Source organism: Copadichromis virginalis, linkage group LG22 (assembly GCF_057382275.1).
Source record: "Copadichromis virginalis isolate Kocher_CV1m ecotype Utaka linkage group LG22, C_Virginalis_male_GT1.1, whole genome shotgun sequence".
In the NCBI taxonomy this organism is placed as follows: domain Eukaryota; kingdom Metazoa; phylum Chordata; class Actinopteri; order Cichliformes; family Cichlidae; genus Copadichromis; species Copadichromis virginalis.
The window spans coordinates 9500416-9511455 of NC_140638.1; the positions used below are offsets into that span (position 1 = coordinate 9500416).

The 11040-nt window shown below is 45.3% G+C and overlaps 1 protein-coding gene across 1 annotated transcript; it reads right to left on the bottom strand.

The window, feature by feature from the left end:
* Positions 1 to 2987: 2987 nt before the first annotated feature.
* LOC146682716 (cyclin-dependent kinase 5 activator 1) lies at positions 2988 to 10196 on the bottom strand. Its single transcript, XM_085446286.1, has 2 exons — positions 9667 to 10196; positions 2988 to 8996 (listed from the first exon to the last, which is right to left on the bottom strand). The coding sequence occupies exon 2, from the start codon at positions 8858 to 8860 to the stop codon at positions 7868 to 7870; it is 993 nt and encodes a 330-aa protein (XP_085302412.1). The 5' UTR covers positions 8861 to 8996; positions 9667 to 10196; the 3' UTR covers positions 2988 to 7867.
* Positions 10197 to 11040: the final 844 nt, after the last annotated feature.

Genomic DNA, 11040 nt, shown 5'->3' on the forward strand with positions numbered 1-11040 from the left:
GACACCGGGAGGCAGAGAGCTGGTGATTTGTGTCCTCCGAGGACAGGAGAAAGCTGGAAAGGACTCGGTCAGGCCGCGGCAGCCATCTGCAGCGAATCCTCTCCATCTCGTCTCATCTGTCTTCTTCCTTTTTTTCTTATTAAAGCACCCCAGGCCTCACCTCCCTCACCTCTTTGCCCTATGAGGGGTCCCCCGTGCCGGCCACTGACCACCGCTGTGTAGTTTTCCCCGACTGCCCTCTCACCCTCGCATTGTGAAGAGATAATAAATGACATTTAAATAATCATTTTCTAGTATCATCGACAGGGTGACATAGTGCCGCGCCAAGTAAGCTTCTTTCACCGAAAACTCATTTCTCAGTCATAGTTAGATGGAGAACAGCTGTTACATGACAAAAGCTAAATATATGCATTTAAAAGGAAAACCCATGTGTTTGTTAAGAAGCACTTAACCATTTCTAGCTTTGGTAAAAAGTAAGAACGTGGATTAAACACGCCATAACGGTGCCACTCTCATTTAGCCACCTGTTAGCAAACGTCTCCTCTGGGACATTTAAAAGCTTTAAAAAAATGTAGGGTTTTATTTTCATGGCAGACGTTTGGACTCACTGTAAAAGGAATAGCAAAGGAAAGACCTCAGTCACAAAGGCTTAGAGTCTGGTCTGCAACTCCTTGGTTACCACCCGTTGCTATGGAGAAATGTGTGTTCTACCAACAGGTTGGGGAGTGGTTTCCGGCAGTTGCTAGGTGAAATTAGTCACAAGGTTACGGTGCTGTGCCAGAAACCTCTCCAGTCGCTACCCGATTGCCTGTAGTTTGCATGAGAGATGCCAGCTTGTCTAATCAGTCACACAGTGAGGAGATCAAAGAAAAGGCCATTACACCGAGCGTTTGACATAAACTAGTGTTATTTCACTATTTTCATATCATTGTATGTTCAGTACCAGTGCGTGTTTTGAGCTATGGGTGTATTGTTGCCAAATGCTGTGGTCTGACTGGTCAGATCTATTTATTCGGATCTGAAAAATTGGTTTGAAAAAATAACTAAATAAACTCATCCAAGGAAATTACTTGGTCGGTGTGGAGGGTTGCATTTAGGATTGGTGAGTCTGAAAAATGTTTTATTGCACAAAATAATCACACGGACGCTTCCAGTGTGTAAAGGCCTTAAAAGCTGCATTTCTTTTTTGCATAAATTTCTATTATATTTTTAACCTTCTTGGCTTTTATTTGGGACCAAAGAAGCATCATAGCCACGTGAATTAACTATCAATAATAAAATGACAGTGTGACAGTTTACAAGTTTCAAAGAAAGTGCAGTGACTAGTGTGAAGACTCAAGTGGTTTCTCATGCCTGTCATCTTTAGCTTGTAGCAGCAGACTACAGAGCACCACCCGAGGTCAGCAGTCTTACAGCCTCAGGGAAGAAGGTCTTCCTCAGTCTGGGGGTCCTGCTTTGATGCTCCACGGCCTCCTGCCTGAGGGAAGTGAAACAAACAGTGTGTGTGCTGGGTGAGTAAGGTCTTTCAAGATGCAGAAGACACTTTTCCTGCATCTGCTGGAGTTGATGGTGGTGGTGTTGGACCGATCGTCAGCAAAGACTTATTTTCTGCCATGCCACACAGTGATGCAGAAGCAGAGGAATCCTTCACCACACATCTGTAGAATACGTTAAAGACTGAGCTCCCATGTCCAGCGAGCCTCAGAGAACAACACGAGTCTTACCGTTTCTGATCTTAATCGTACTGTTTTAAGTTTCACTATCACTTGGTAGTCTTCGCTGCAAACTCCAGGCGATGGAAGCATTCTTCGAGCAACCAAAACAATCACACAGGGGTTTTTGGTGCAGCAACCATCACCAAGAAACAACAATCCGCTCACCAGCTATTGAGGGAACGTGCATTTTTCCCTATTGACCTGCGACTGCCAAAGGTTTGGCAACTAAACTCTTAGCCTGTGTGACTGAGGCCTAGAACAGGCTAACGATGGCTCAGTTAAATGTTAGAAAGCAAAACAGTCTAAAACTTCAGCTCAATTTATTACTGAGCCAGCCATTAAAACGCCTTTAATGGCTTCTGCTAGGGTATCTGATTCAATATTACCTTTAACAATAACATTGAGCGGACGATGCCTATGATTGTTTTTTCCCTCAGTGCTGTGATTTTGTGCCAGTTCGAATATGTTGGAGCTATTGGAGAATATTCTGCTTTCACAGTATTACATATAAAGTTCATGTATGCGGTTCATTTATGTAACTATTATTATTAGCTAGTAACAGTGCACCAATTCGAAGGTGTCCTTTTCTTTTAAAGTAATGTAAACGTAACAAGAAATAAATGTTGTAGTTTCTGAATCAAAATTTTAAGAAAAATTTTTAGAAAAATGCAAAGTTGTGGGAAGAGAAGCAGCTAAGATGTAGAGATATCGGTGTGTGTGTGTGTGTGTGTGTGTGTGTGTGCGTGCATACGTGCATGTGTGTGTGTGCATACGTGCGTGTGTGTGTGTGTGTGTGTGAAGGCAGCCCGAGGCAGACGCTCTGCTGACCACAGCTACTAAATCAGCAACACAAAACCTGCTTTCCTCTCTGCGTTTCTCATTTTAAACTCATGTACGCTTGCAGAACAAAGCCGTCTCAGCTCTGCAGCACCAACTTTGTTCTTTCATGTCGTATAAAAATCTTCTCATCGCACTCGGAGGAGAGCAGAGGCAGCTTCACATCACAGCAATTCCACCTGTGGTAACAGAGGAAAGGGTGGCAACTGAGTGCAGAGAAATGCTCAGATGGAGCCCAGCCCTCACTGACAGGAAGCCAAAAGGCCATCTGCAGCGCAGCGCCATTGTGTGTCTGTGCATTAAGTTTTTTTCTTATGTCCCACATGAATTTACAGCCAGCCTTAAGTTAGCTGGATTGAATGCAGAGAATATATCATCATGTGCTGTGTGGAGGACAAAGGCAGTTTATTTAAGTGGAAAATGGGAAGCAGCAGGTTTGGATTTCAGCTCAATACTTTATTAAATAATCAATATAGTAAACATCATCATCGTCATCATCATGAAAAAGGAAATAAACAACAAAAAAAAGAAAAAAAAATGAAACAGTCACATTTGTTTTTCTTCAAGTTTTCCCCATCAACAGTATTTTCACTTTTAGAGAGACGCACACTTGAGTGGCTTTACAAAAGTCGCTCGAGGTGCTGCTTCATCTCGGTGCGACAGTTATAAAAGATGTCTGAGGAAAGTAACCATGGAAACTCAGGAGCAGCAGCAGCGGTGGAGGAGGAAATGGACTGGACAGTTACATATTTATCTCTGGACTAACATCTGTCCACTCCTGGCACAGGAAAAGACGCAGAAATAAAGTGAAGTTGTGGTGAAATTTTAACGTGTTGTTTTGCATCAGAGGACGCAGGCCGAGCCGGAGCCGCCTGCGACGACTGCTGCACGCACAATGGACGCCTTTGTGTCACCAGCTGGTGCATCGATGAGAAAAGCCTCTAACTCGATCAGTTCTTTACGAATTTAGCAACAAGACAGGGGTGAGCTCGGGTTTTAAAAAAGACTCCAGATGACCACATCTAACTTAGCGAAGTGACAAATGAAGCCTGGTGTGAGAGTGAGTCACGTGACACGCTTTGATCTTTCAGGACTTTCGAAAAACGAGCTTTTCTGTTTCGTTAAATGTCTCTAGTGTTTCTGAACATGAGCAGACCATAATGTTGATCGTTACACCTGCAGCCATGAGAGACTTTAATACTGACGACATCGTGTTTCCTGTAACCAATGAGATCCAGTTTTAAATTACCATAGAAATTCATTTAAAACATCACACATATCCAACAAAAGCAGAAGTAAAAAAAAAAGAAAGAAAAATATCTAAACTACCTGGCTGGCATGCATGCTACTACACAGCAACACTATTTGTTTTTGTTCATTTTTTCATTCTTAACAGTTCTTTTTGTTACACATCCTCGTATTTACATCATCAGTCTAAGGCGTGCCATTGAAATGACACACCAACCTACAGCAGCACTGAAATAACACAGCTCACAGAGCTGTGGCAGCTTAAAGGATAAGCAGTGATGTACTTTCCAGATTTCTTAGTGTCAACAGATCAAATAATTATTGATACGCAGCAGCTTAAACACAAACACATGCTGCTTAATTTAATGAACATAGGCACTGTAGTTTTTCTAACTCGAACCCTGCAGCTGTAAATTCCCCAACTAATTTCCTCCTGTGTCATTGATGTTTCCTATAAACTAAAGTGCCCACCCCTTTTTCATAAAATAAAAGTATACATTCACGTCCCGTCTTCAGTCAGAACCAGCTTGCAGACAAGTCTGAAAGCGTAAAAACCCAGTCTGATGCTTGTTGACAGTAAGAAAAATAAAGAACAATACCAGACTTATCTTTTAAGTCTTTTGTAACATTGTTCACAAATAGCCAAAGCCTCCTGCAAAGAGCCACCTGAAATATTCTGCAACTCTCAGTTGCCAAAGTCCCAGACGGAGGTCCCATCTACAGAGCGAGGTCCAAACTGCACTGTTTTATCACGGTTAAATCACAGGCATCGTGTGTCCGCCGTCAGTCAGAAGCAAGAATCCGCTCGGGACGCATATCGGGGGGTTTTGATTGGATAAAACAGAATTACAGTTCCAGCTAAAAAGCGAGTTAGTTAAGGAACAGCTATACAGTCCAGCTGCCGACTGATTGGACAGATGTGCTGAAAAAAGGGGCGGGGGAGGTGTTGCCTTTTTGTTTAGGGTCAAATTCTAACGATCAGGCTGATATAATCGTGGTTCTGTGCTGTGTCTGTGCTGCTACAGAGAGTGAAGAATAGGCCACGTGTAAGAAAAAGGCCTTTTTCATTAAAAGAAAAGGGTCGCGATGTGCTCCTCTACTCCTCATTTCTTGCTGATGTCAATGAGATGATTTAATTATCACCCAGGTCTGCACGAGCTGCATGGTGGAAGCAGATGTTGCCCTTAACTTTGACCTGCATGCACACGCAAACACAAACCAAGCCGGTGCCAACAAACTGGCCCATTCTGCCCTTCCTCGTCCTGACAATGGCTGGCGGGTGCGGGGTGTCAAATCTAATGAAACAGGCAGGGAACAACAGCTGAGTGTGTGTAGGGAGGGGAGAGGCAGGAGGGGGTGAGTTAAGACACAAGTGTCCTTGTTAGAGACGAAACCAGGCCGCAGAGAGAGCTGCGCTGACCTACAAGTCCAAAATGGCTGCTGGTCAACGCTGTAGAGAAAGCGATGTTTCACTACTCGACTCTCCGAGCGTGACTCACCACAGTCGCTCCTCTCAGGCTGGCGTGAGCTCATGCGAGACCCCTCAGGAGAGCAGGGAGGCTCAACTCCAGTAAGCTTGGATGAGCTGGAGTAGGCGGTGGGGCAGCCTTCACTTTGTCAGAGCTGGGCTTGAAGGCTTCACTCGAGGGGAATTGTTTGCTTATTTCTCCATGTTTTCATCCTGGGTTCCCTCTATCTGTTTGATTGGGCTGCAGGATTAGAAGATGCTCGTGTATCGTACGACCTTGTGGCCGAGAATATAGCGAAGCATCACACCAAAGTGATTGCCACGTGGAGAAGGGAGGTGGAGCACCAAAACCTCCAGATGCCCTGCTACAATAAGATTAAGGCATTTCCACTTCACACAATAAGAAATTTTTATGTTTTAAACAGCTTCTTGGTTCAAATTCATCATAAACCCCCTCAAGAACCCAAAATAAGGGTCACAGGAAAGACTCTGAAGGATCTTGAAGTGATTAAAAGAGGAGGAGAACAAAAAGATATCTTTTTTTCCACAAACATTTACCTTCTTTATGTAAATGACTTACATTTTTCTTTTAAAAACACGTTTTACAATTAGACATACGCATCAGCGATGAGTCACAGACACACATATAATTTTTAAAGGAGCATAAGCCCAAAATAAGTTGGGAAGCCTCTTCATTTTTCTCCCCCAAACCCTTTAAATATGTGAGTTTATCAACCTTGATTAAAAAATCTAAAAGAATCCATACGTCTAGCGTTTTTCTGAAAATTTGAACATTTGGGCTTTAATCGAGCTTTTATTGTGCTGTCAGCATTACAAGACGTAGCTCTAGTTCACGGCGGCCATGAAGTCAAGCTCAGCCACAATCTTGGCAGATTGGCTGATTTTAACGCAAGCCCAGATCAGCTGATTGCTCAGCCGTTACCCTTCTACAGAGCCAACTTTCTATCTCATATAGGGCAAGTCACTTTGCAACCCACTTCCACCCCAGCTCGTCCTTCCATGCTGTGTCTGACTTAATAAATATCACGTCTGCTGCCGCTGATGCCTGCTCTGTTCTCAGCTGGGTCTTGCAGCTGCTCTCCCTTCCTCTGGCTTCCCCTGCATGCATGTGAAAGAAGAGAGAGCTCCCAGAAAAAAAATAAAAAGCCACCAAATATAAATTACTGTAGAACCAAATCTTCTTATGACTACAGTGGTTCAAATGCAGTTGATAAGCCCTTAAAATCTAAAAACAATGAACTCGGAGCTCATCTGTGACCCATCACTGACATGCACAGTAAAACACACGAGGACCAGGGATTAAAGCCACTGAAGCACAAATGCCAATGGCTTCATTCAAGGGAATAGTCGAGCGGAGGGAGGAACATGAAAGAAATGAACTCCCAGTTCCTGAGAGCCTGTTGATGGCAGATGAGGATGCGCAGGTGAGGGATGAGAAAGTGGGACAAATTCAGAAGCAGCAATAACAAACGCCTTTCGTCTGTCATTTCTGCCTGGATGGCCTCTGGAAAGATTTGCTGCCTCCACCTTGGACCCCAAGCTGCACACGTGTGCCACACATTCACGCAGCACGGAGAATAAAGCACACACAGCAAAGTATTTTAATGTGTGTGTGTCTATAGTCCTGCCCAGTCCTGCCTGGGCTGGATTAGCCACTGAAGGTCTGCAGGGCTGCCGACCGGACAAGAAGGGGAAGAGGTTGACGTAGGGGAGGGGCAGCAGTAATCGGCTAATCTCATTAATACCACGGCTGTGGGTGCCCTGTCAACAAGATGCAGGGAACAAAGGATGGGGTAAACAGCTGATGACCTTGGCTGCCGTCCAGCGCACGATGCCTGCGCGCACAGCCATGCATGCGCTCGCACCAAACATGCCCACGGTAAACGCATGTTCGGCTTCCTCCTCAGGGTTAAATGAGACTTTAACACACGGAAGAGCCGCTGGCAGGTTTGAGTGAGTGAAGGGAAAAACAAACAGCAAGTGTTCCCTCAAAAGGCTCCACAAAAACACACTGCCTGTTCGTTTTGTTTTACTGAGCAAACATGGACGTCTCAGCTGTTCCCATCAGTCTGAACCGCGGGCACTTGAGACGGCGGAGGATGTCAAGATGTTGCTTTGTATTATCCATGAAATTTTCATGTGGACTATGTTGTCTGAGCCCTATTTTCTCTTCTGTCACTCACATTGGGAAAAAAAACGTGCTTTGCGTAAGGTGATGGCATCTCCTTGCCTTGTGCATACAGATTGATAATGTTAAGGTGAGGCTGTGCAGATACAGAGGAGTAGCTGGGACGACTGGGACCAGACACGGAAGGGAGCAGGTGGACCAAATGGTTAAAGTAAACTCACAAACAGCTGTAAGCCCCACTCAACCAGTTATCTGTGGACGGATGGGACAATGGCAACAAGCACAAATGCAATGATTCAATACTTCTGTGTAATTCTTTTAAGATAGGCCTTCATAGAAGAAAAAGGGGTGGAGCAATCTGCATGACAATTATGTGTGTGTGTGTGTGTGTGTGTGTGTGTACGAGTGCATGAGTGTACACAAAGGCATGTGGTCAGCGAGGATGGGTGCTCACCGATCAAGCACCCGGCTATAATCCTGAGGGCCGCAGCCTCCTTCGCTCTTGAGTTCAGCAAATACTTGTGTGAAAAAGTGTGGGTCTGCATTGATGCGCAGCATCTTGGAGCTTGTGGCGTCGATGATGGCGAGGCAGCGGTCCCAGAAGGCCTCCTTGCCCGCCTCTACCAGGAAGGGCTTAAGAGGGTATGAGATCTCATTGCCCATGTAGGAGTAGGACAGGTAGAGGCAGGTGAGCAGGATGGCCTGCAGCTCGTGCTCCGACGCCACTAGATCACCATCCACTACGTCTCGGCACAGCATGTAGACGAAGACCACGTTGGCCGGAGTAACGAAGGCCTGGTCCTGCCAGCCCTGCAGCAGCAGCGAGCGGTCCACAGCCCGCAGCCAGAGCACCGGATCGGCCGGAGACAGGTGCTTCAGGCGGTAGCAGCGACAGCACAGGAACTCCCCCAAACAGCGGAGGAGCTCGCTGGTGGAGGCCTGGACGATGACGCGCTTCGGAGACGAGGTCACCGTGCCCTGGGGGACTTTTTTCACAGAGGAAAGTTGCTGGGATTTGGTGTAGCCATATCCATGTCCCTGACCCATCCCCAGTCCGTAGCCGAGCCCCAGACCCAGACCGGCTGTTCCCTCGTAGCTGGACAGGTTGGCACATGACAGCGACTTCTTCACATTCTCACGGTTGAGGTGCAGCACGGGATCCTTCTGGTAGATGTTAATGTTGTTGTTGTTATTCAGAGGATCCCCGAGGGCCACCGGGCCACCAGAGCCTTTCTTCGAGTTGCCCTTCTTCTTTGTAGAGGCCACAAGTCTCTTCCATGTGAGTGCTGGGAGGAAGATGGACTGGCCCCTCTTTAGCCCGCGGTCTTTTTGGCTGTTGAGGGAGCGGCTGCTGAGGCTCGGGTAGTGGCTGAGAGAGCCGGGACGGTTGTCATAGTAGCCTGATTTGCGAGAGCTGGGTGATAATGATAGTACGGTGCCCATGGTGAGTCAGTCAGTGCTTCACAGATTATACTGCCTCACTGGTGATGAGGAGGAAGTTTTTCCTTTTCTTTTATTCTAAATATCCAGGAGGTGTGATCTCATGAAGAGGTGAGTAGTGCAGGCATGTCAGAGAGTGCTGAATGACAGAGACAAAAAAAGGAAAGAGTTTAATCTAATGCAAAGTAGAACGAACGTAAACAAAGCCAACTAATCCCACAAACACATCATCTACTGCCAAATGACCCGGTGGCTGACTGTAACCTCTTTAAACTCATCTTGTGCAGCCAAAAAAGGACTCAACTGTGCATTGAATTTCAGAGGAGATCCCAAAAGCGCCTCCAACATCCTGGAAATGTTGGGTAAACATCATGAATTTTTGCAGTAATTAAACCATTTTGGGATAAAAATTCACTGAGACTAAACATCTCTGGGGAGCTAATTGAAACTGCTGGTGCAATGCTTATTTAACGTTTAACATAGTCAATGTGGATTAACACCATTTGTTTCAACCCTTAAGGGCAAAAAGCTCACAGGATAAACTGGTCTATAAGGGGTTAACCACCAGTCTAATTTAATCTCCCTCCAGATTCCTGGATTTTAAACTATTAAAGGGATTCCTCTCTTAATCAGCAAATGCTTGAACCAACATGGTGAATATATAGCACAGTGAGCACAGAATGCACTTCAGGCTGTTTACAGAGCTACATCTGGCTATTCCTTGCTTTAAACCTTCTCTTTGGTTCAAAGAGATGAAAAATGTGACAGCAGAACCAGAAATGTACATGACTGTCCTCAGAGCAGCTCACCTGCGTTTACGCGCAGTCCAGGTACGAGATGATTGCCCGCTTGTGCGTTCCTGCCGCAGTCCGCGACGGTGCAAAGATGAAGACATAGGCTATAGGAGCGCAACACATGCACTGATTCTGCAGCTGCAGAAAATAACCAAGGACCAGAGCGAGCGGGACTGTGATCTGAGTGCAGAATGAGAGGCAGAAAGTCACTCTCGCAGAAGCTTTGACCTACTATTCAAAGATGCCAAGTGTGGTGCAGGTGTCATCCTCTGCTGCACCTCAAAAGAAGGCGAATGTGAAGCGTGACTGCATTCCGATTAATTGTCTGTAATTTGCTTTTCCACGAGAAAAACCCAAACTTTCACAGAGTCGGAGTCCTTTCAATGCATTCCATCTCCTCAGCAGAGCTGTGCGTAAAGTCTCCTCTGTCTGACTTCTCCCGGTCCCGGGGTCGGACTGAAGGCGGTGCTGGAGTGTCCGCACACTGCGAGCTTCAGTCACCTAATGACCAAACGTCGGTCGCGGTGGCCAGACCTCTAAGAGGACTCTCACACATTAGAGACAGAGCAGCCAGTGAGCTCACGGAGCGGCTCGGCACACACCGCCCCCCTCCGACACAGACTCCTCCTAACAGCGCTCGACGGCGAGCGCGCGCGCGCACACACACACACACACACACACACACACACACACACACACACACACACACACACACATAATCAAGATTCATCAGCAGCACAATGCATCCGATTGCTTAAATATGTGTTTTTTTGTAGTATCTGCGCAAAAAATACATGTTTATATCAGAAAACAGGCTATAGTATAAGTCATATAAGTTATAATTATTAAAATAAATACAAGTGACGTTAAAATATAACAATTCAAGAAACATAAAATAACCTACTGTGCAATTTACGAAATGATGCAGAAATTAAATAAGTACAATAAATAATATTTTTTTAAACTATACGGATAAAATACTTAATTAAAAAATTATGGGTATTAACATTTAGGCCGCTGTAAACTAAAAATATTTAAAACTTTTTGAGATAACATATTCAACACATTAAGTAGCTCATCTGGAGGCTTTAATTATATGTCCTGATTTTTATCAGTGATGCTGCGCTTTGACACAAGCCTAAACCTTCTTTCTCAGGTTGAATTTGTGTGTTCAAGATATCTGAAATTTGTGATGAAGCTAAATTGCAGAGAAACAGCAGCACAGTAAGGCAAGTGCTACTTTATTGGTCTATGTGGCAGTGCAGGAGCAGCTGTAGTATTATTTGTTTGTAAAGCAACATTTGCACAAATGTTGTTGCCAACTCTGCGCAAAGCAGCACTTCACCTGCTGAATGATGGGATTGTCTAATAAACGCTCTCAGCTACATA

What these genes read in the sequence shown, in the direction of transcription:
- LOC146682716 (XM_085446286.1), bottom strand. Translation starts at nt 8,860, where the DNA reads ATGGGCACCGTACTATCATTATCACCCAGCTCTCGCAAATCAGGCTAC.